The following is a 26,033-nucleotide window of genomic DNA, read 5'->3' as shown; positions in this document are numbered from 1 at the left end:
CTTCCAATGGTGTGACTGCTGTCGGCATCCAAAGATTATCCAAATTGAATAAATGCTTGGAGGTAAGGATGACAGCAGTGGTGTAGTCTACGGCAATAAGGATGTCACTTATTATTGATATGTACATAGCATATTGATGTGAATCACACTGTTGCTCTCTCATTTAGCTATTTGCGCCTTGTTGTTGATGTGGATGGCTGTTCATTAATCTAAACAAATCGAAACGTGTATTTGAACCCAAAAACGGTTGAATTCAAGAAATGTAAGTTGACTATCAATCATTGTTTTTGAAACCAGTGGACAACCAGTGAAAAACGCACTCTTGAAACAGCTGCATAGTGCGGATCCCAGCCTATGGAATAAAAGTGGGGCTTTTATTGCTCAATCTAATTCATGCTGATAAAATAAAAATCCATAGGCCTAATGGACACATGCTCAAACTCACACACTTTTGGTAGACTTAAAAGGGCCAATCTGTAATTGCTACATCAATTTTTTTGACTTATATATATATATATATATATTGATTCTTGAAGAATATAATTTATAAAATGTCTCATGAGCTTAGTTCAATGTAAAGAAACACTGTGTAGCCTCATGACATGGTTTAAACAATACATTTGATATCATGGATGATCAGTCCTTGCATCCATAGCTCTGTCTATTAATCTGAGAGTGGTTACATTTCTCCAGGCCCATCCCTCAGCTTTTTACCAAAACAGTGGCGGGGCGACCGTTTTGTTATTGTTTCATCTGTGGATTTGCCCTTTAAACAGCTGCATATTGTCAAGATATAAAAATGTCACCAACAAAAAGGTAAACAATAAGCCTATAGCAAATGCAGCATATGTCATTAATTTTTCACATGTAAATAGCACTTTTCAGTAGCGCTCAAAGCATGCCATTCCATGAGTGCAGCATTTATTTTTCAACTCAAATCAATGAGCCCAATCAGTCCTACATGGCCACAAATTATAAAGAACAGAGTAGGGCTGGCAAATAAGTCTTTAGCTTTGGGGTTACGCTCAGGTAAAACAATTAGGCTAATCTATACTTCCATATTTCCAAGTCCTATTCTTGAAGATCAAAGGGGTATAACATTTATTGGAATGACTGGAATTCTGACAGACTTTAGTTTTTAATGTAAAGATATCATTTAATCGTATTATTATATGAAGTAGAAAACGATGGGTTAGTAGAAGCCTATATAACCAACCTATAAAGTAATATTTAACATATATATACACAGTGGGGGAAAAAAGTATTTGATCCCCTGCTGATTTTGTATGTTTGCCCACTGACAAAGAAATGATCAGTCTATCATTTTAATGGTAGGTTTATTTGAACAGTGAGAGACAGAATAACAACAAAAATATTGAGAAAAACGCATGTCAAAAATGTTATAAATTGATTTGCATTTTAATGAGGGAAATAAGTATTTCACCCCCTCTCAATCAGAAAAATGTCTGGCTCCCAGTGTCACGCCCTGACCAGTAAAAGAGGTTGTTTGTTATTGTAGTTTGGTCAGGGCGTGGCAGGGGGTGTTAGTTTAGAGTGTTTCGGGGTTTGTTGGGCTATGTTCTTATTTAAGAGGGGCGTTTGTTTTATGTGTTTCGGGGTTTGTGGTTAATGTTCTTTGTATAGCCTAGTAGCCTTACAGGACTGTTTCGTCGTTGTTTTTGTATACGTGTTTATTTTTGTTTTCCTTCTTCAATAAAAAAGATGATGAGTATACATATTCCCGCTGCGTTTTGGTCCAATCCCTACGACACCCGTGACACCCAGGTGTCTTTTATACAGGTAACGAGCTGAGATTAGGAGCACACTCTTAAAAGGGAGTGCTCCTAATCTCAGTTTGTTACCTGTATAAAAGACACCTGTCCACAGAAGCAATCAATCAATCAGATTCCAATCTCTCCACCGTGGCCAAGACCAAAGAGCTCTCCAAGGATGTCAGGGACAAGATTGTAGACCTACACAAGGCTGGAATGGGCTACAAGACAAGCAGCTTGGTGAGAAGGTGACAACAGTTGGTGCCATTATTTGCAAATGGAAGAAACACAAAAGAAGTGTCAATCTCCCTCGTCCTGGAGCTCCATGCAAGATCTCACCTCGTGGAGTTGCAATGATCATGAGAACGGTGAGGAATCAGCCCAGAACTACACGGGAGGATCTTGTCAATGATCTCAAGGCAGCTGGGACCATAGTCACCAAGAAAATAATTGGTAACACACTACGACATGAAGGACTGAAAACCGCAAGGTCCCCCTGCTCAAGAAAGCACATATACATGCCCGTCTGAAGTTTGCAAATGAACATCTGAATGATTCAGAGGACAACTGGGTGAAAGTGTTGTGGTCAGATGAGACCAAAATGGAGCTCTTTGGCATCAACTCAACTCGCCGTGTTTGGAGGAGGATGAATGCTGCCTATGACCCCAAGAACACCATCTCCACCGTCAAACATGGAGGTGGAAACATTATGCTTTGGGGGTGTTTTTCTGGTAAGGGGACAGGACAACTTCACCGCATCATTTGACGGGGCCATGTACTGTCAAATCTTGGGTGAGAACCTCCTTCCCTCAGCCAGGGCATTGAAAATGGGTCGTGGATGGGTATTCCAGCATGACAATGACCCAAAACACATGGCCAAGGCAACAAAGGAGTGGCTCAAGAAGAAGCACATTAAGGTCCTGGAGTGGCCTAGCCAGTCTCCAGACCTTAATCCCATAGAAAATCTGTGGAGGGAGCTGAACGTTCGAGTTGCCAAACATCAGCCTCGAAACCTTAATGACTTGGAGAAGATCTGCAAAGAGGAGTGGGACAAAATCCCTCCTGAGATGTGTGCAAACCTGGTAGCCAACTACAAGAAACATCTGACCTCTGTGATTTCCAACAAGGGTTTTGCCACCAAGTACTAAGTCATGTTTTGCAGAGGGGTCAAATATTTATTTCCCTCATTAAAATGCAAATCAATTTATAACATTTTTGACATGCGTTTTTCTTGATTTTTTTGTTGTTATTCTGTCTCTCACTGTTCATATAAACCTACCATTAAAATGATCGACTGATCATTTCTTTGTAAGTGGGCAAACGTACAAAATCAGCAGGGGATCAAATACTTTTCCCCCCCACTGTATATATGGTCAGCTATGTAAACTTTAACATTGATTTATCCAGCAATAGGTGTCATTCAATTGGTAACATACTGTACATATTTGTCTTCTTCTAATGCCTCTTAAGGGAAAAGTAATCTAAAAGTAAAGGAATGTAATCAGATTAGGTTACTGAGTTTGGGTAATCCAAAAGTGACGTTACTGATTACAATTTTGGACAGGTAACTAGTAACTGTAACGGATTAGGATTACATTTAGAAAGTAACCCGTTTAGAACACTGGAACGGGTGATAGGACATCCATTGTGGTCAACAGGTGCCCCCTAAAGACTATTGTATCCATGACGGCCTTTAAGTACTCTGTAGAGTAGCCTAAATAGTTAATAATAATGGACTGGATTTAAGCGCAGCCAACATGTTGCACCCACTTCAGTGTCCTTATCACACAAGGCTCTTGTATGGACAACGGAATGAGATGATTGAAAGCATAGCATGTACAATAGAATATCTGAGCCATACAAATACACATTCTAAATATATAAACTGTGTATCTCCAGCCCCATGTAATCAATACGAGGGACATTTCTTTAAACTAGCTTTGTTTATTTTTCTCTCCCTCCATATGGCTTATATTAGAGAGCAGCACTGTATATTTAGCTTGTAGAAAATCCTCATTCTCCCAAATGATTAACCAAAGACGTCAAACGTCCATCAACGACACAACCTTAGTCAATACGTTAATTCATTTGATTTGGAGATTAGGCCACTAGGCATTGCCAAACACTCACTCATCCCCACCTAAACATATATAGATCCATCTTTATATACTTAACAAAAATATAAAAACAACATGTAAAGTGTTGGTCCCATGTTTTATGAGTAAAATAAATAATCCCAGAAATGTTCCATACGCAGAAAAAGCTTATTTCTCCCAAATGTTGTGCACAAATTTGTTTACATCCCTGTTCGGGAGCATTTCTCCCTTGCCAAGATAATCCATCCACCTGACCGGTGTGGCATATGAAGAAGCTAATTAAACAGCATGATGGGGAGTATTTCTGTCTGTAATAAAGCCATTTTGTGGGGAAAAACTCTGATTGGCTGGGCCTGGCTCCCTAGTGTGTGGGCTTGTCTTCCAAGTGGGCGGGCCTATGCCCTCCCAGGCCCACCCATGGCTGCACCCAGGCCTAGTCATGTGAAATCCATAGATTAGGGCCTAATTTATTTATTTAAATTGACTGATTTCCTTATACGCAACTCAGTAAAATCTTGGAAATTGTTGCATGTGTTTATATTTTTGTTCAGTATATATAGAAAGTTGAGAAAGCAGTGTTTCAGAGAGAGAAAGTGAAAATAAGTCATAAAACACGGTCATCAATATCATGTTGTTTGCATATATAATCTAAGAATTTCCTTACTAAGAGTTAGTAGTAGTAATATCTACACTCACCGGCTAATTTATTAGGTACACCACCTAGCTCCTACAGACAGTGGTCACATGGCCGTGGCTTGCTATATAAAGCTGGCAGACAGGCATCGAGGCATTCATTTACTGTTCCATTGAATGTTAAAATGGGCAAAACGAGTGACCTAAGCGACTTTGAGCGTGGTATGATCGTCGGAGCCAGGCACGCCGGACCCAGTATCTCAGAAATGGCCACCCTCCTGGGCTTTTCATGCACAACAGTGCCTAGGTTTTACAGAGAATGGTGTGACAAACATAAAACATCCAGTCATCAGCAGTCCCGTGGGCAAAAACAGCTCGGTCAAAAGAGAGGTCGAAAGAGAATGGCAAGAATCATGCAAGCTAACAGGCGGGCCACAAACAGACAAATAACAGTGCAGTACAACAGTGGTGTGTAGAATGGTATCTCGGAAAGCACAACTCGTCCATCCTTGTCACAGATGGGCTATTGCAGCAGTCGACCACACCGGGTTCCAGTCCTATCAGCTAAGAACAGTGGGCACGCGGTCACCAACACTGGAGAATTGAAGAGTGGAAAAAGATGGCCAGGAACATGACAGCGAGTTGGCCTGCACAGTCCCCAGACCTCAACCCAATAGAGCATCTTTGGAACGGGCTGCTCCCACTAATCTGCAGCAACTGCATGATTCCATCGCGTCAGCATGGACCAACATCCCTGTGGAACGTTTCCGACAACTTGTAGAATGCCCCAAAGAATTCAAACTGTTCTGGAGGCAAAGAGGGGACCGACCCAGTACTAGATGGGTGTACCTAATAAACTGTGTATGTAGCCCTATGTACAGCTGCGGTTATTGTATCGATACATAGTATTTACAGGATGCAGCCACTGAAGGGCTGCGCAGCATACAACATCAAACCGGAGGACTCTGACATGTCAAAAAACAAAACAGAAAACGGTCCATCCGAGTCCTCAAGACATTCTTTTCAAACAATTCCACATCCCAGTCGGAAATGAAAGGAGTGAAATCTGTGGAGAGATTAAGAACAAGCAGCTTTGAAACACTAATTGTTTTAAGATGCTGTCCAGATTACTCGCAGGGTTTGTGGCTATAATACAAAAAGATGTGGACAGTAGAGTAACCGGCCTAACTATGCATTTCCAATCACATTTTAGCATTGTAGCCCTTTGAAAATGGTGAAAAAACTTAAACATAGACATACTTTAATAGATACACTTGAGTACAGGTGGTCTAGTAGTGTTTGGGATACATAGAATTTGCAGCTACATTTATTTGCAGCTATCATAATTCTTCCCCCGCCCCTTCTCAAAGAAACAAAGAAACTAACCAACCAGAGCTCTGGCTTGGTTTGATTGACAGCTTGCTTTAGTGGCTAAACAACCACAGCCCCTCACACACACTACTCCACAACCAAACTACTTCCGGGTTACAGAAAATATTCTGTATGCTGTATAGTGTATACTTTTCCTTCATCAATTCGTAGATGATAGCACAAATGGTGAAAAGTGTGCTCATAGAAGGCGTCACAAGGCGACACTCGTAGAAGACCGGAAGCTTTGAGAACATAGACAATGGGCGCGTTCAACATTGCAGCCGTCTTCAAATGAAGTCGTGACTGACTGATCTACAAATCACCTTGCGTCATAAATAACTACTCAATATTATTTGTAGATCAGTCAGTCACAATTTACCCAGGTTCACTGTTTTGATGCTCTCGAACACGGCCAATACCTTTGGCAGAGGTGAAGGGCGTGTGTTGTTGTGGCGTATACGTACCCACACACACTTGCCCTTGAGGAAAGCGATTGAGCATAATAACTAGAGGATGAGAGAAACACATGGAAATGCTTTGCTGGCACTGTTCTTGCCCTAGTGACGCTCTAGCATCAAATAGCTATCCTGGACTGAAATGTCCTCATGCATTTTTAAGGTTCTATGCTGTGTAATTGTGAACAGAAAGGTATTTGTGAATACAAAAATAAAACAAAATCAGAGGTAGCTCCAACGTAATGACTGACTGTATTAGGGAGTGAGTAGGCTTGTGTGACTGTGTGTAATCATACACTGCCATGCATAAAGCAGCACTTGCATGACACGCACAAAAAGCACACAATGCACTGTATATACCGGTATACAAGATGCAATACTGTTTTTCAATATACTGTCCCTTCAATAAGAAGGTAAGCGTACATGTCAAATATAAGCAGAATTTCCATGTATGTATGGTTCTGAAGTAAATTCTGCTGTTTGTATCATTCAATCGCCATCACTTTGCATGTTCCAGTCAACAGCTGGAACATGTACCCAGTCTCAGGTCGCTGCGTCTGACCTACCAAAGACACACACACACACACACACACACACACACGGCAGGGGAATTCCTAACACACACACTTCCATATCCCCCCTTGCACCCACCCACTGACCCCCCCCAACCCCCTCCCCCCACACCATCTCCCTCCCTCAATCTCTCCTCACAAACTAACACTCACACCATCCATAACACATCTAACCACGTTCCTATAGCTCCCACCTCATACTCTCCTCCCACCCCTCCTATGGCCTTTCGTCCACCTCTCCATCTCCATGAAAGGTCAAAGATCACCAAAATGTGTTAATTTAGGAGACCTCGCTGCCGAACACCTCCAGCACCAGCGGGGTGAGCTGCATGCTGTGCTCTGGCTGGAAGGACAGCGAGCGGTACTGCTTAGAGTGCTCCTCGTTCAGGCTGCGCAGGTCCGCCAGCTTCTGGATCATCCTAGCATACACCAGGCGGCCGCCTGGGTGGTGCAGCCGGATGTAGGCCTGCAGCGTCTCCGACAGACGGTCCTGCAGTGCCTCGATGCGCCCGTGGTCCTGCACGCCAGGACGGTCTGCAGGGAGGGAGACACAGATGTTAAAACGTTACTTCTCATCTCCAGCACCACAGTGTCTGTTATGTGAATGGAGGGAGGACATAGGCGGTAAGACTTCAAAGGGACACTTCACCACTTTTGAACGTCATATTCATCATCTCCAGCACCATACCAGACCGTGTTTACATTTGAAGGAAGAGAGTAGACATGGGAAATCTACATACACACAAATGATCAAAATCGATTCATACCATGTCATGTACAAACACAGGCACGCCATGCATGTGTACACACACGTTATCATCAACCCCACTGAGGAAAATAAATGGACAAGATACACACTCACATGCGTCAGCAGCCACAGAGACTGGAAGGTGTTGACTTCAGCACAGACACACAAAAACACTCACAAGAGAACTGATCCTCACAAAAAAAGCAGACTCACATAAACAATTCATGACACACACACACAGTGTTTACCTGGGGAGAGGAGGCAGATGGCCATGAGTAGCACATGTTCCTCCTCGTGGAGGTTGAGTTTCTTAAGTCCCACCTGGAATTTAACCAGGGGCTCCAGCAGCTCCAGAGTGTGGCCCGCTGCAGGAGGCAACCCACACACACACACACACACACACACACACACACACACACACACACACACACACACACACACACACACACACACACACACACACACACACACACACACACACACACACACACACACACACACACACACACACACACACACACACGTTGATCAGATAGCAATCACAATATATCTTTATATACTTGTCTAAACCTAAGGATGTGTGGTTTCACGAGATGAGACATGTATTCATATTATACCATGTACTGTACAGTGCCGTACATGTCACTGCATGTCACCATGTGCTGTACAGTACAGTGCATGTCAGAGCAAAAACCAAGCCATGAGGTCGAAGGAATTGTCAGTAGAGCTCCGAGACAGAAAAACATTTCTGCAGCATTGAAGGTCCCCAAGAACACAGTGGCCTCCAACATTCTTAAATGGAAGAAGTTAGGAACCACCAAGACTCTTCCTAGAGCTGGCCGCCCGGCCAAACTGAGCAATCGGGGGAGAAGGGCCTTGGTCAGGGAGGTGACCAAGAACCCGATGGTCACTAACAGAGCTCTAGAGTTCCTCTGTGGAGATGGGAGAACCTTCCAGACGAAAAACCATCTCTGCAGCACTCCACCAATCAGGCTTTTATGGTAGAGTGGTCAGACGGAAGCCACTCCCCAGTAAAAGGCTCAAGACAGCCCTCTTGGAATTTGCCAAAAGGCACCTCAGACCATGAGATATAAGATTCTCTGGCCTGAATGCCAAGCATCACGTCTGGAGGAAACCTGGCACCCTCCCTACTGTGAAGCATGGTGGTAGCAGCATCATGCTGTGGAGATGTTTTCCAGCGGCAGGGACTGGGAGACTAGTCAGGATCGAGGCAAAGATTAATGGAGCAAAGTACAGAGAGATCCTTGATGAAAATCTGCTCCAGAGTGCTCAGGACCTCATACTGGGGCGAAGGTTCACCTTCCAACAGGACAACGAACCTAAGCACACAGCCAAGACAAATGAGGAGTGGCTTCGGGACAAGACTCTGAATGTCCTCGAGTGGGCCAGCCAGAGCCTGGACTTGAACCCGATTGAACATCTCTGGAGAGACCTGAAAATAGCTGTGCATCAACGCTCCCCATACAAACTGACAGAGCTTGAGAGGAGAGAAACGGGAGAAACTCCCCAAATACAGGTGTCCAAACTTGTAGCCTCATACCCAAGAAGACTAGTCTGTAGTCGCTGCCAAAGGTGCTTCAACAAAGTACTGAGTAAAGGGTCTGAATACTTATGTAAATGTGATATTTGCAGCAGGGGGTTCATAAATTCGAACAAAAATTCTAAAAACCTGTTTTTGCTTTGTCATTATGGGGTATTGTGTGTAGATTGAAAAAACGATTTCATCCATTTTAACGTAACATGTGGATAAGGCAAGGGATCTGAATACTTTCCGAAGGCACTGTATATCATGTGTGTGATATATCATATGTCTATGTATACGAACAGTGATTGTTATCAGCTAACAGTGATTGTTATCAGCTAACAGTGATTGTTATCAGCTAACTGTGATTGTTATCAGCTAACTGTGATTGTTATCAGCTAACAGTGATTGTTATCAGCTAACTGTGATTGTTATCAGCTAACTGTGATTGTTATCAGCTAACTGTGATTATTTTCAGCTAACTGTGATTATTTTCAGCTAACTGTGATTATTTTCAGCAAACAGTGATTGTTATCTCAGAGTAGGATCCAGGATCAGCTCTCTCATTCATTATGATTTAAACTGATCCTAAATCAACACTCCTAGATAATGGCAGGTAGGCTAGCGGTTAAGAGATTGGGCCAGTAACCCTAATTGCTCCTGTAAGTCTCTTTGGATAATGCGAATGTGAATATAACAAGGGCCCAGCTAATTAATCACTGTTGATATATGGTTTCCCTAACTAAGCATTTGAGTGGTTTCATGAGATGAGAAACGTATTATCAGTAAATCATACATGATATAGCGTTTTGGATGGAAACATAGTTCACTTTAGTTAGGTGGTAATTGATAGATAAAGATACAGGCCTCCTGTTTGTCATTTCTGGATCATAAACTCCTTTTTACATTTGTTATGATCCAGAAACTAGAAAGGAGGCTGTCAACTTCACAACCAAAAGGTATACTTATGAGTTATCAATTGTTTAATTGGTAATTATTGATCATCTCTATTTGAAGAGTTTATTTCCAAAACGCTATATATATATATATATATATATATATATATATATATATATATATTTTTTTTTTTTTTCTGAAATGTTGGCAAATGAGCTGTTATTGTTTAAAGAACTTATGAAAGAGATTGGAGTGTTTTTGCATCATATGATGCAAAATGCAGCAGCTGTATTTCTTTATTCTGAAAGTTATATATCATGAAAACTTGATTGCTGACATACAAAACATTTTGGGAATAGATCAACAATGAACTAACGAAACAAATACCAAAAGATAATAAAATAATAATGATTAATATTGATTTCACATAATCAACTAATCATCAAGCTTTGATCATTTGAATCAGCTGTGTAGTGTTAGGGCAAAAAACTAAACTCGCACACCTTGGTGTCCCCAGGACCGAGATTGGGGAACGCTGCACGAGATGCTTTGTGAGAGAGTCTAGGTCAGGAGTGAAATTCTTTGGTTGATCTGTAAAAATACCCTGGGCTTGTTTGAAAAGCAAATGAAAGCCTTGGGGGTCTGTGGATGGGTCCGACTGGCTCTGCTGCTCAAGTGTCTTAACGTCTTAGAGTACGTACTCCTAGTTGGAAAATGTGTATCTGTGTGTGTACGCACCTGTATGTGTTTGTGTTATCCTTTTTCACTCACCTTCAGCAACATCGATTGTTGGAAAGGGTGTGTGTGATAGCCTGCCTCAGTCTTACCTTTAGTGACGTCGTTGACGCAGTACTTGAAGTCGGGCCCACCACAGCTCCAGGACATATCCTCCAGGTTGAAGGACTGGTTTGAGCGCAGCATGATCACCTCGATGGCGCTTGACTTGAGCAGGGCAATCTGGTCCTCAGCCGTCAGCTCCCTGGAAGGATTACAACCAGGGGTGTATTCATTAGTGTACACCGTAGCAAAAAAAGCTAAACAAATGTTTCTCATTGGACAAGTTCAGGTAGTCCCCCTCCCTCCGTTTCTTCTGTTTGGTACTTAATGAACGTGGCCCAGAAAGATGGCCTCTGTGAAAAGAAAGATATTCCGTTTGACAGTGGCCATAAACAGTGGGCTTACGGTCCGCTTATGGTCAGACAAAGGTTTAAAGGATGGGGTTGTAGATTTTTTAATTTAGGAGACTGTTCAGTTACTGTTTGATTGAGCGTTAGAATGGGCAAAACTAGTGACTTTAACAAACTTTGAGTGTGGTATGATCGTAGGTGCCAAGCGCCCCTGTTCCAGTATCTCAGAAACGTCGAGCCTCCTGGGATTTTCACGCACAACGGTGTCTAGGATTTACCGAGAATGGTGCGACAAACAAAAAACATCCAGTCAGCGGCAGTCCTGGGGGTGAAAACAGCTGGTTGATGAAAGGGGTCGAAGGAGAAGGGCAAGAATCGTGCAAGCTAACAGGCGGGCCCCAAACAGACAAATAAAGGAGCAGTACAAGAATGGTGTGCAGAATTGCATCTCGGAACACACAACTTGTCGGTCCTTGTCAGGGATGGGCTATTGCAGCAGACGACCACACCGGGTTCCACTCCTGTCAGCTAAAAACAAGAAGAAGCGGCTCCAGTGGGCACATTGAGGAGTGGAAACACATTGCCTAGTCTGACGAATCCCGGTACCTGTTGCGTCATGCTGATGGCAGAGTCAGGATTTGGCGCAAGCAGCATGAGTCCATGACGCTATCCTGCCTGGTGTCAACAGTACAAGCTGGTGGTGGTGTAATGGAGTGGGGAGTGTGTTCCTGGCACAAGTTAGGTCCCTTGATCCCAATTGAGCAATGTTTGAATGCCACACCTTGTAGAATCCATGCCCCGAAGAATTCAGGCTGTTCTGAAGGCAAAGGGGGGTCCGACCTGCTACTAGATGGTTGTACCTTATAAACTGGATACTGAGTGCATATCGATTGGTTTGAGCGCTTGTGTTGTGCAATCGAGATAAATAGTTGTCTGGACTTTGTAAGGCACTGTATCTCACGCATATACACCCTCACACACACATACAATATTATGCACACACACACACACACACACACACACACACACACACACACACACACACACACACACACACACACACACACACACACACACACACACACACACACACTTTGGGTGGTTTTGAAGCTTAGATATCAGATCATACATGTGTAAACATTCCAGAGTTAATCCGGTAGCATCCATCATCATCATCATCATCATCGTCATCCCAAGAGAGAGGAGAGAAGGGAATGGTGATGGTCTGGAAAAACAGGCCATAGCTAGTCTGGACGTGCCCTATCCCTGGCCTCTGACACTGAGTGATGGCCCCCGTCGACAAACTCCACCAGAGTAAACACCGTACAACAACAGAGCCCTTACGTCGTGGGGCAAAAGAAAGCAATCAAAGAAGTTTCCCAAGAAACTTATGACATATCCAGCACGGCAAGAGTTACGAGTTTCCAAGAAACTCTGTCATATCCCCATGGCAGGATTGACATGCCATACCGGTTACGGCTGATGCCATGTGTTCAGTGGCCTTCCCTTCTGAAGAGATATTATAGCCCCTCAAGGGATAAAATACAGTTGTTTTGACTACATTGAATTGAAACATTTTGTTGTATTACTTCAGGGTAAACGTAATTCTTTACTGACATACGATGATGACCTTTGACCTCATCAACCAATCACATATTCGGTGTGACGTTAAAGGCACAAGCTTTAATTGTGACAGACTGCTTCTACCAATTGGTACTGGAGAAACACTCTCAAATGCATAAACGTAGCTTTGGCTGCAACGACTAGTTTTAAACATATTTTGAAGCACGACAAAGACAGCAAAAACATAAACAATGAAGTAATACAACCGAAGAATCAGTTGTAGTAAGGCATTCATTATGTACATTTATTCTGCGAAAAACAATGACTATATAATGGCTATATAATTGTGCAGCACTGACAAGCCTCAATGCTATTCTTCGATCAGAAGACCTACATGAACATTACTAACAATGCCTGACCGTATCCTCAACCTTACTTTGCCACTTTACTCTGTCAAATATCAATGTTTATGACATATCATCTGCTGATAACAAAAGATAACAGAAATAATTGCATGTGTAGGCCCACTTGTCCTTCTGTGAAGGAACACTCAGACTCTTAACACTTAAACTGCTGGGCCTCGCAACCCCCCTGCACTCCATCAAGGAGCAGCCATTTTGACGGCAACATAAATGTATTTCAAAGAACACAATAGCATTTTCATTAGTTTATGTTGCTGTAATCCATCTGCTGCCGTGTGCTCACGTGTGTAGTGCAAAGGTTATTCTTGGAAAAAGTGTATTTTGAAAGTTATTTGGTAAAGGTAAGTGTTTTGGAGACCTCAGAATCTGCTCTTTCTGAAACTATATAGAAATCAAAACATCGTACCTGCATGTCACTCTGCAAGATTATTTGAAAAAGTCACTTTTTGGAGCACTGAGAAAAAAATGACATCCTCCTAAATCTGCATATACAGTTGAAGTCGGAAGTTTACATACACCTTAGCCAAATACATTTAATCCTAGTAAAAATTCCCTGTTTTAGGTGAGTTAGGATCACCACTTTATTTTAAGAATGTGAAATGTCAGAATAGTAGTAGAGAGAATGATTTATTTCATCTTCTATTTCTTTCATCACATTCCCACTGGGTCAGAAGTTTACATACACTCAATTAGTATTTGGTAGAATTGCCTTTAAATTGTTTACCTTGCGTCAAACGTTTCGTGTAGCCTTCCACATGCTTCCCACAATAAGTTGGGTGAATTTTGGACCATTCCTCCTGACAGAGCTGGTGTAACTGAGTCAGGTTTGTAGGCCTCCTTGCTCGCACACACTTTTTCAGATCTACCCACAGAATTTCTATAGAATTGAGGTCAGGGCTTTGTGATGGCTGCTCCAATACCTTGACTTTGACGTCCTTAAACCAATTTGGGCCCAAACTTTGGAAGTATTCTTGAGGTCATTGTCCATTTCGAAGACCCATTTGCAACCAAGCTTTAATTTTCTGACGTCTTGAGAAGTTGCTTCAATATATCCACATAATTTTCCTGCATCATGATGCCATCTATTCTGTAAAGTGCACCAGTCCCTTCTACAGCAAAGCACCCCCACAACATGATGCTACCACCCCTGTGCTTCACGGTTGGGGTGGTGTTCTTCGGCTTGCAAGCCTCCCCCTTTTCCTCCAAACATAATGATGGTCATTATGGCCAAACAGTTCTATTTTTGTTTCATCAGACCAGAGGACATTTCTCCAAAAAGTACGTTCTTCGTCCCCATGTGCAGTTGCAAACCGTAGTCTGGCTTTTTTTATGGCGGTTTTGGAGCAGTGGCTTCTTCCTTGCTGAGTGGCCTTTCAGGTTATGGCGATATAGGATTTTACTGTGGATATATACTGCTCAAAAAAATAAAGGGAACACTTAAACAACACATCCTAGATCTGAATGAAATAAATAATCTTATTAAATACTTTTTTCTTTACATAGTTGAATGTACTGACAACAAAATCACACAAAAATAATCAATGGAAATCTAATTTATCAACCCATGGAGGTCTGGATTTGGAGTCACACTCAAAATTAAAGTGGAAAACCACACTACAGGCTGATCCAACTTTAATGTAATGTCCTTAAAACAAGTCAAAATGAGGCTCAGTAGTGTGTGTGGCCTCCACGTGCCTGTATGACCTCCCTACAATGCCTGGGCATGCTCCTGAAGAGGTGGCGGATGGTCTCCTGAGGGATCTCCTCCTAGACCTGGACTAAAGCATCCGCCAACTCCTGGACAGTCTGTGGTGCAATGTGGCGTTGGTGGATGGAGCGAGACATGATGTCCCAGATGTGCTCAATTGGATTCAGGTCTGGGGAACGGGCGGGCCAGTCCATAGCATCAATGCCTTCCTCTTGCAGGAACTGCTGACACACTCCAGCCACATGAGGTCTAGCATTGTCTTGCATTAAGAGGAACCCAGGGCCAACCGCACCAGCATATGTTCTCACAAGGGGTCTGAGGATCTCATCTCGGTACCTAATGGCAGTCAGGCTACCTCTGGCGAGCACATGGAGGGCTGTGCGGCCCCCCAAAGAAATGCCACCCCACACCATGACTGACCCACCGCCAAACCGGTCATGCTGGAGGATGTTGCAGGCAGCAGAACGTTCTCCACAGCGTCTCCAGACTCTGTCACGTCTGTCACATGTGCTCAGTGTGGACCTGCTTTCATCTGTGAAGAGCACAGGGCGCCAGTGGCGAATTTGCCAATCTTGGTGTTCTCTGGCAAATGCCAAACGTCCTGCACGGTGTTGAGCTGTAAGCACAACCCCCACCTGTGGACGTCGGGCCCTCATACCACCCTCATGGAGTCTGTTTCTGACCGTTTGAGCAGACACATGCACATTTGTGGCCTGCTGGAGGTCATTTTGCAGGGCTCTGGCAGTGCTCCTCCTGCTCCTCCTTGCACAAAGGCGGAGGTAGCGGTCCTGCTGCTGGGTTGTTGCCCTCCTACGGCCTCCTCCACGTCTCCTGATGTACTGGCCTGTCTCCTGGTAGCGCCTCCATGCTCTGGACACTACGCTGATAGACACAGCAAACCTTCTTGCCACAGTTCGCATTGATGTGCATCCTGGATGAGCTGCACTACCTGAGCCACTTGCGTGGGTTGTAGACTCCGTCTCATGCTACCACTAGAGTGAAAGCACCGCCAGCATTCAAAAGTGACCAAAACATCAGCCAGGAAGCATAGGAACTGAGAAGTGGTCTGTGGTCCCCACCTGCAGAACCACTCCTTTATTGGGGGTGTCTTGCTAATTGCCTATAATTTCCACCTGTTGTCTATTCCATTTGCACAACAGCATGTGAAATGTATTGTCAATCAGTGTTGCTTCCTAAGTGGACAGTTTGATTTCACAGAAGTGTGATTGACTTGGAGTTACATTGTGTTGTTTAAGTGTTCCCTTTATTTTTTTGAGCAGTGTACATACTTTTGTACCTGTTTCCTCCAGCATCTTCACAAGGTCCTTTGCTGATGTTCTGGGTTTGATTTGCACTTTTCACGCCAAAGTACGTTTATCTCTAGGAGACAGAACGTATCTCCTTCCTGAGTGGTATGACGGCTGCGTGGTCCCATGGTGTTTATACTTGCGTACTATTGTTTGTACAGATGAACGTGGTACCTTCAGGAGTTTGGAAATTGCTCCCAAGGATGTACCAGACTTGTGGAGGTCTACAATTTTTTTTCTGAGGTCTTAGCTGATTTCTTTGGATTTTCCCATGATGTCAAGCAAAGAGGCACTGAGTTTGAAGGTAGGCCTTGAAATACATCCACAGGTACACCTCCAATTGACTCAAATGATGTCAATTAGCTTATCAGAAGCTTCTAAACATTTTTTCTGGAATTTTCCAAGCTGTTTAAAGGCACAGTCAACTTAGTGTATGTAAACTTCTGACCCACTGGAATTGTGATACAGTGAATTATAAGTGAAATAATCTGTCTGTAAACAGTTGTTGGAAAAATTACTTGTGTCATGCACAAAGTAGATGTCCTAACCGACTTGCCAAAACTATAGTTTGTTAACAAGAAATTTGTGGAGTGGTTGAAAAACGAGTTTTAATGACTCTAACCTAAGTGTATGTAAACTTCCAACTTCAACTGTAACACAAATTATATTTGTGATACCAAAATTCTAACAGCATACCTCTGTTAAATAGACTTATTCAGGAAATGTCAAGAACGGAGGGGGGCATGACTTAAAAAATTGCTGAGATATTTCAATTTGAACCTGCAAATGCAGTCAAAATGACTGCCTCGGCACTTCTAGTGTTAAACGAGTAAACCCACAAATAAGGCCTTGTTTATATTTGTGACAAATAGACTTCATGAATCCATTATTGGAAATCCTGTAATTCAGGGAAACTGTTCATACACACACTAACACACACAGGCATGCACTAACATACACACACACAGGCATGCACACACACAGGCACGCACTAACACACACACACACAGGCACGCACTAACACACACACACACACACACACAAACATGCAGGCCCGCACAAACACACACATGCAGGCACGCACACACACACACACACACACACACACACACACACACACACACACACACACACACACACACACACACACACACACACACACACACACACACACACACAGGCACACACAAACACATGCAGGCCCGCACAAACACACACACATGCAGGCCCGCACAAACACACACATGCAGGCCCGCACAAACACAGACGCAGGCATGCACAAACACATGCAGGCCCGCACAAACACATGCAGGCCCGCACAAACCCACACACACACGCGCAGGCACACACAAACCCACACACACACGCGCAGGCACACACAAACACACACACACACACACACAGGCCCACGCAAACCTACAAACACACACGCATGCACGCACAAACACATTAATATATATTACATTTTTGGTATTTAAATGTGCTGTAAATTTAGATTTCAACACATTTAAAAAAAATCACATACTGTAACTAAACACACACACACAGCCCCTTTACCCCCCTCACCCCACCAATCCACACAAACCACCCATTACCCAACACACACTCACCTGAAACCGGGGATCATCTTAGCGAAACCAATGACCTTCTGGATGCTGTAGCTGACCAGGTCGGCCAGGTGGGGCAACATGGAGAGCTTGGAGCCGTCGTCGTCGTTAGAGTCCGGGCTGCCACCCTGGTCCTGGTACATCATCAGCAGGTTACTGAAGTTCATCAGCTTAGTGTCCACAGACTCTATATGGAGAGAGAGAGAGAGAGAGAGAGAGAGAGAGAGAGAGAGAGAGAGAGCGAGAGCGAGAGAGAGAGAGTTGGAAACTCATAGGAGAAAAACAACATTCCCGTCAGATTAGTATCCATTGATTCTTCTGAAAAAGGGGAAAGGGAATGGAACACGGAGAGAGAAGGCTAGGGAGTGAAAACATGGAGAGAGAGAAGGCTAGGGAGTGAAAACATGAAAACACAAGAAAGACATCCCTGTCGGTCAGAGACAAACTTACATGTGGTAAACCACACACACACACACACACACACACACACACACACACACACACACACACACACACACACAACAAACACATCCAAACACACACCCACACACTTAAATCTAATGAATCAGCAAGGTTTGTTCATAGAGGAAGAGATCACGATGACCGTCGAAAACAACTTAGATGAGAGAGAGAAATAAATAGTGAGAGAAAGAGAGGGAGAGAAAGAATGATAGAGAGAGAGAAAGGGGGGGAAAACGGTAGAAAAAGACATGACGCAGGCTGGGAGGGCCGTGCCTCTCTGTGTGTTGGCTCCATTATGAGTGGTTGTCTTAATGATATCTTGTTAACTCCTGGCAGACAGTGGTCCAGAGAAACCTCTGGGGATTCTGAGTAAAACAGCATGAAGGATTGACACACGCACACACAATCACACATACGAGTACACAGGAAGCAGTCACTGATGGCAAATAACACCAATACGTGTGCGAGATCTCCTTCATCCCATCTCTGTGTGAGCTCCTTCATCCCCCCTCTGTGAGATCTCCTTCATCCCCCCTCTGTGAGATCGCCTTCATCCCCCCTCTGTGAGATCTCCTTCATCCCCCCCTCTGTCAGATCTCCTTCATCCCCCCCTCTGTCAGATCTCCTTCATCCCCCCCCTCTGTCAGATCTCCTTCATCCCCCCCCTCTGTCAGATCTCCTTCACCCCCCCCTCTGTCAGATCTCCTTCACCCCCCCCCTCTGTCAGATCTCCTTCATCCCCCCCTCTGTCAGATCTCCTTCATCCCCCCTCTGTCAGATCTCCTTCATCCCCCCTCTGTCAGATCTCCTTCATCCCCCCCTCTGTCAGATCTCCTTCATCCCCCCTCTGTCAGATCTCCTTCATCCCCCCCTCTGTCAGATCTCCTTCATCCCCCCTCTGTCAGATCTCCTTCATCCCCCCTCTGTGAGATCTCCTTCATCCCCCCCTCTGTGAGATCTCCTTCATCCCCCCCTCTGTCAGATCTCCTTCATCCCCCCTCTGTCAGATCTCCTTCATCCCCCCTCTGTCAGATCTCCTTCATCCCCCCTCTGTCAGATCACCTTCATTCCCTCTCCTCTATATGAGATCTCCTTTATTCTCTCTCTGCGAGATCACCTTCATCCCCTCTCTGTGAGATCACCTTGATTCCCTCTCCTCTCTATGAGATCTCCTTCATCCCCCCCTCTGTGAGAGCTCCTTCATCCCCCCCTCTGTGAGAGCTCCTTCATCCCCCCCTCTGTGAGAGCTCCTTCATCCCCCCTCTGTGAGATCTCCTTCATCCCCCCCTCTGTGAGATCGCCTTCATCCCCCCCCTGTGAGAGCTCCTTCATCCCCCCCTCTGTGAGAGCTCCTTCATCCCCCCTCTGTGAGATCTCCTTCATCCCCCCCTCTGTGAGATCGCCTTCATCCCCCCCCTGTGAGATCGCCTTCATCCCCCCCTGTGAGATCTCCTTCATCCCCCTCTGTGAGATCTCCTTCATCCCCCCCTCTGTGAGATCTCCTTCATCCCCCCCTCTGTGAGATCTCCTTCATCCCCCCCCTCTGTGAGATCTCCTTCATCCCCCCTCTGTGAGATCTCCTTCATCCCCCCCTCTGTGAGATCTCCTTCATCCCCGCTCTGTGAGATCTCCTACACCACCTCTATGTGTGTCAGCTTTACCCTTTGATTCTTAATTTCTCACATTTTGCTAATTTTTCTGTCTGTCTGTGTGCGTGCGTGTGTAACAGAGGTAAGAATGTGCCATAAAACTCGCTCCACAGCTAGCTTGAAATGGCGCTATCGAATTGGATCCTTTCCTATAGTACAACTATCGGTATGTTGTCAAGGAGGGCGGTCACCTGTGTTTGCGATCAGAGGACCACCGGTTTCGAGCCTAGTAAGGGGACAGGGACATTGGAGGAAGCGGAGCTGTTAGCAGCACACTGACGTCGGTTTCACTTGTAAGCGTGGTTTACCTGGAGAGTGGCTGAAGGAGTCAGATGAGGCATCAGACAGAGAGTGGAGAGAAGCAGCTCTGCTTGCACTGCGTGTCACTGGGCCTTCACGGACCGGAGGCTAAAGGAAAACACACATGTAATATAATATATAGTAATATATGCAATTTACAGATGTGGGATCTTAATTTGTTTGTTGGTGAGAATTGTCCTGCACAGCGGAAATGCAAACTTGTAGTGCATTTGAGTACTAAAAAGGCTTCTGAAGCTTGAAATGTCAGACTTGATTTGCCCTAATGAAATTGTATCAACCCCTACAAAAAGAATCCTGGTGTTGCAAGCGCCATGCTATACCTACTGAGCCATACAGGACTACGTGTACTCAATATAGTCTACATCATGACCATCAGACAATTAAATGCAGCGCTTCGCACTTTGGGAGGAGTGTCACATCAGGGCCTATCACCATTAGGAACAACTGTATGTAGCGTCCTCCTTTAGGTGTCGGTGTGGGGAACTATTCATGTCTGACTCTTACTGTTGTTTGCCTTGTGGTTTGTGTATGTAATGTATGAGGTGTGCTAAGATGTTCCTGTTCTAGGACAATAAACTTAAATCTAACTTTATGTACAGTGCATACTTTCATTTCAAGTTCAGATATCCCATTGGACAAAGGGCACACACGTTAGTTGACAACGCAATCCAGTCTAAATTGAAACTAAAAGTTGAACTGATGCCTTTGCCCAGTTGGATTGAGTGGAGTATGTTACGGGCTTGGCACTGGTGTTACAGGGTGGAGACTGGTGTTACAGGGTGGAGACTGGTGTTACAGGGTGGAGACTGGTGTTACAGGGTGGAGCCTGGTGTTACATACAATATTAGAGATTAGTGTTACGGAGTGAGTATGTTACGGAGTTGGCACTGGTGTTACAGAGTGAATACTAGTGTAATGGAGTAGAGACTGGTGTTAGAAATTAGAGGTTGGTGTTACGGAGTGAATACTGGTATAACGGATTGGAGACTGGTGTTACAAATTGGAGGTTGGTGTTACGGAGTGAAGACAGGTATTATAGAGTCGAGTCTTGTGTAACGGAGTGGAAACTGGTGTTACATATTAGAGACTGGTGTTACAGAGTGAACACTGGTATTATAGAGTTTAACCTGGTGTTACTGAGTGGAGACTGGTGTTACCGAGTGAATGCTGGTGTTACCGAGGGAATGCTGGTGTTACAGAGGGAATGCTGGTGTTACAGAGGGAATGCTGGTGTTACAGGGTGAATGCTGGTGTTACAGAGTGAACGCTGGTATTATAGAGTGGAGACTGGTGTAACGGAGTGGAGACTGGTGTTACAGGGTGAACACTGGTGTTACAGAGTGAATGCTGGTATTATAGAGTTTAACCTGGTGTAACGGAGTGGAGACTGGTGTTACCGAGTGGAGACTGGTGTTACCGAGTGAATGCTGGTGTTACCGAGTGAATGCTGGTGTTACAGAGGGAATGCTGGTGTTACAGAGGGAATGCTGGTGTTAGAGAGGGAATGCTGGTGTTACAGAGGGAATGCTGGTGTTACAGGGTGAATGCTGGTGTTACAGGGTGAATGCTGGTGTTACAGGGTGAATGCTGGTGTTACAGGGTGAATGCTGGTGTTACAGGGTGAATGCTGGTGTTACAGGGTGAATGCTGGTGTTACTGGGTGAATGCTGGTGTTACTGGGTGAATGCTGGTGTTACTGGTTGAATACGGGTGTTACAGAGTGAATACTGGTGTTACAGAGTGAATACTGGTGTTACAGAGTGAACGCTGGTATTATAGAGTTTAACCTGGTGTAACGGAGTGGAGACTGGTATAACGGAGTGGAGACTGGTGTAACGGAGTGGAGACTGGTGTAACGGAGTGGAGACTGGTGTAATGGAGTGGAGACTGGTGTAACGGAGTGGAGACTGGTGTAACAGGGTGAATGCTGGTGTTACAGAGTTTAACCTGGTGTAACGGAGTGGAGACTGGTGTAATGGAGTGGAGACTGGTGTAACGGAGTGGAGACTGGTGTAACGGAGTGGAGACTGGTGTTACAGGGTGAATGCTGGTGTTACAGGGTGAATGCTGGTGTTACAGGGTGAATGCTGGTGTTACAGGGTGAATGCTGGTGTTACAGGGTGAATGCTGGTGTTACTGAGTGAATGCTGGTGTAACGGAGTGGACACAGACCCTGAAGCGGTTGAAGTCGGAGTAGGAGTCGTCGTAGGTCTTGTGGTGTGCCTCCACCAGCGTGGCGATGACCTGGCTCTGGTCCTCGCTCAGCCGGGGTCGCTGCGCCTCCCTCTGCGCCTCCCGCTGCGCCTCCTCATCCTTCCTCCGCTGGATCAGATCTTTCTTCCGCTGCACCTCCTCATCTGTCAGAATGACTGGGAGATAGACAGAGACAGAGAGAGAGGTTTAGAAAGAGAGTGATGAAGAGGGGGATTGAGCGGGAAGAGATCAGAGGTCAGAGAAAGAGATACGGAAAGAAAAATATCAGGGTCAGAAAAAGGAGTAGAAAGAGAGAGAGGAAGAGAGAGGGGTTAAAGAAAGAGAAAATGTTTTATTGAATGAGCAGAAAGAAGGCTTCAGAAGAGGGAGGAACGCTAAAGAAAGAAGTGGTGCGACAGAGAGAAATGCAGATACCACACTCTGACTATTTGAGACTGAACTGATTGGGACATAAGCAAAATAGAGATGTTAATGCTGATGCTGTGTGTGTGTTTGAACTAGCATATGTAAGTGTGTGTGTGTGTGTGTGTGTGTATGTTTAAGAAAATGTGCATATTTAAGTTGTGTGTGTGTTTGAGAAAGTGAGCGTATTTCAATGTGTGTGTGTCAGTGTGTGTGCACAAGCGCGAGCCAGCGTGTGTTCTACAACGTGACTAGGTTGCGCAGCGCATGCATCGTCCTGTCGTCAACACACAAAGCATTATCTCCACTCCGTTCCCCCTGTTGTTGTTCCAGCCACTGAATTAGCTCACACTCTGCTCCGCACTAAAACAGATTGTTGTCATAGCAGCAGCAGCATAAGTGCACTGGCTCCTATTCATGTACGGTGTTGGAAGCACTGTGAATTCACTCTCTGGGAATTCACTGCTTCAAATACAAATTCAAACACCCACCTGGACCATATCCGCATTTCATGGGGAAAACAAAACAACAACCAAACCTTGTATTTACAGACTCTGAAAACAGAGTCCATTTGAAGTGTGGCAAAAACATCCGCAGGTGTCTAAAGTTCAAAAGGGAGCATAATGTACAGGCTCTCCCAGAATGCTCTAGTACTCCTGGTGGATATTATAAACATTCTTATGACGGAAATGACCTAGAAGGTCTTGACCGGGTCCAAATGCTTCTATTGGTAAATATGATGTGTGCCTTGCTCTCTATGGATACAAAAGAAGGGGTCAGGGGTTAGATCAGGGGTGTCAAACTCATTTTGCACCAGGTGCCCCATTCGGTCTTCAATGAGATCCGTGGGGCCGCACAAATGATTGGTTAGGTTTCCTCTGCGTTTAGTTTTTTACTCAAACCAACTGGGGGGCGGGATTAGATCCCCCCCGCAGTCCGGATTGGACCCTCCCGCAAGCCGGATTAGACTCCCCCGCAGTCCGGATTGGACCCTCCCGCAGGCCGGATGTTTGACCCCTGGGTTAGACAGTGCTGTGATACGAGTCCTGTTTGTTCAAAGGTCAGTGGGTTTTTTCTATGTGTGTGTGCATGCGTGCGTGTGTTTGTGTGGGTGTTTGTCATTGCTATTGGAAGGCTAATTTGTGTTTTAAAGCTGACACGTACTGACTTTTAATAACGAAGTTATTTTGACTGAAATTCCATTTTCCTCCATGAGATGAATTATCTCCTGTTATTATCAGTGTGCCATTACACCCCATTAACAGTTACCTAACAGCAGACTGATAGAAGATAATTTCTCTCTTTTAGTGCTCTCTCTGCTCTTTTCAACACACACATCTTCATGGTTCAAAACATCATTCAAAATTCAAGAGATCATTCAGACACTCATGGGAGAGAAATGAGTGTATTTCTTATTAAAAACAGTTGCCCTCTTCAGAGTCAAATGATATTTTCCTTTGTGTGTGCATGATCATATAATGTGTGATCTTACACCTCTAATCTTGTGTTTCTTAATCCTGGTCCTAGAACCAAGGACTCTGCACACCAGATTAGTACTAAACACCTGATTCAACTAGTCAAAGGTTTAATGATGAGTTGATTGTTTAAATTAGGGGTGTAGTGCTATGGCAAAAAATGAAATGTGCACCCATTTGGGTCCCCAGGACCAGGCTTAAAGAAACACTGATCTAGCCTGCAAGGCTATCCTCTGACAGCAAAATGAAAGAGCATTTCTGACAGAAGAGTTGAGCAGGAAGGATGAGTGGGACGACGTTGCCTCTAGGTACTGATTTAAGGTCAGTTTTGCATTGTTCCCCCTTAGTTGCTGACATTAGGATTTGGGGAAGGGGAACCTAATCCTACATCTGTGCAGAACGGACACTCACACTCCTTCATCATGCCGATGTCCACGCAGCGTTTGAGCCGGCAGGCCTGGCAGTGGCGGCGGTTATCCTTGGTGATGGTGCAACTGCCGTTGAAGGGGCATGTGAAGCTAGCCTTACGCTTCATACTGCGTCTGTAGAGGGGGAGAGGAAAGAGAGAGAGTGGGGCGGGGGGAGAGAAGTAGAAAGAGAGAGATGGAGGAATGTGATGAATACTGGATGACCTATGACCTTCCTTGTGACGATCTGAGCTGAATTATTACAATAATGACCAATAGAACAATACGTTTATAACATTCATGTGCATCACAGTTACTTAAAACTCAAACTACTACTTCAAATGTTATACCTATCAATTGACAGTAAGTAAGCACATACAGTGCCTTGCAAAAGTATTCATCCCGCTTGGCGTATTTCCTATTTTGTTGCATTACAACCTGTATTTTTATTTGGATTACATGTAATGGACATACACAAAATTGTCCAAATTGGTGAAGTAGAATGAAAAAAAAAATCGCTTGTTTCCAAAAATTAAAACAATTTGAAAAGTGCTGCGTGCATATGTATTCACCCCTTCTGCTATGAAGGCACTAAATATGATGTTGCAACCAATTACCTTCAGAATTCACATAATTAGTTAAATAAAGTCCACCTGTGTGCAATCTAAGTGTCACATGATCTGTCACATGATCTCAGTATATATATATACACACATACCTGTTCTGAAAGACCCCAGAGTCTGCAACACCACTAAGCAAGGGGTACCACCAAGCAAGTGGCACCATGAAGACCAAGGAGCTCTCCAAACAGGTCAGGGACAAAGTTGTGGAGAAGTACAGATCAGGGTTGAGTTATAAAAAAATATCAGAAATTTTGAACATCCCACAGAGCACCATTAAATCCATTATTAAAAAAATGTAAAGAATATGGCACTGCAACAAACCTGCCAAGAGAGGGCTGCCAACCTAAACTCACGGAGGGCAAGGAGGGCATTAATCAGAGAGGCAACAAAGAGACCAAAGATAACCCTGAAGGAGCTGCAAAGCTCCACAGCGGAGATTGGAGTATCTGTCCATAGGACCACTTTAAGCCGTACACTCCACAGAGCTGGGCTTTACGGAAGAGTGGCCAGAAAAAAGCCATTGCTTAAGAAAAAATAAGCAAACATATTTGGTGTTCGCCAAAAGTCATGTGGGAGACTCCCCAAACATATGGAAGAAGGTACTCTGGTCAGATGAGACTAAAATATAGCTTTTTGTCCATCAAAGAAAATAGCTATGT

At 44.4% G+C, this 26,033-nt stretch overlaps 1 protein-coding gene across 2 annotated transcripts in view; it reads right to left on the bottom strand.

The window, feature by feature from the left end:
- The window catches only part of LOC100136371 (vitamin D3 receptor B), a 94,559-nt gene that overhangs the window by 8,020 nt on the left and 60,506 nt on the right, over positions 1-26,033 (bottom strand). Inside the window, exons 4-10 of one of the 2 annotated variants that reach the window (XM_014167996.2) lie at positions 24,756-24,886; positions 22,426-22,622; positions 20,241-20,340; positions 17,825-18,008; positions 10,915-11,066; positions 7,896-8,012; positions 7,189-7,433 (exon numbers count right to left, since the gene is read on the bottom strand). In XM_014167996.2, the coding sequence (XP_014023471.1) occupies positions 7,189-7,433; positions 7,896-8,012; positions 10,915-11,066; positions 17,825-18,008; positions 20,241-20,340; positions 22,426-22,622; positions 24,756-24,886 (1,126 nt within the window). Of the gene's footprint in view, positions 1-7,179; positions 7,434-7,895; positions 8,013-10,914; positions 11,067-17,824; positions 18,009-20,240; positions 20,341-22,425; positions 22,623-24,755; positions 24,887-26,033 lie in introns of those variants that run through there. The other variant, XM_045705805.1, reaches the window with a different exon arrangement.

Source organism: Salmo salar, chromosome ssa22 (genome assembly GCF_905237065.1).
Source record: "Salmo salar chromosome ssa22, Ssal_v3.1, whole genome shotgun sequence".
Classification (NCBI taxonomy): domain Eukaryota; kingdom Metazoa; phylum Chordata; class Actinopteri; order Salmoniformes; family Salmonidae; genus Salmo; species Salmo salar.
Note: the sequence above shows the minus strand (reverse complement) of the source record. Positions and strands in the feature narration are given on the sequence as shown.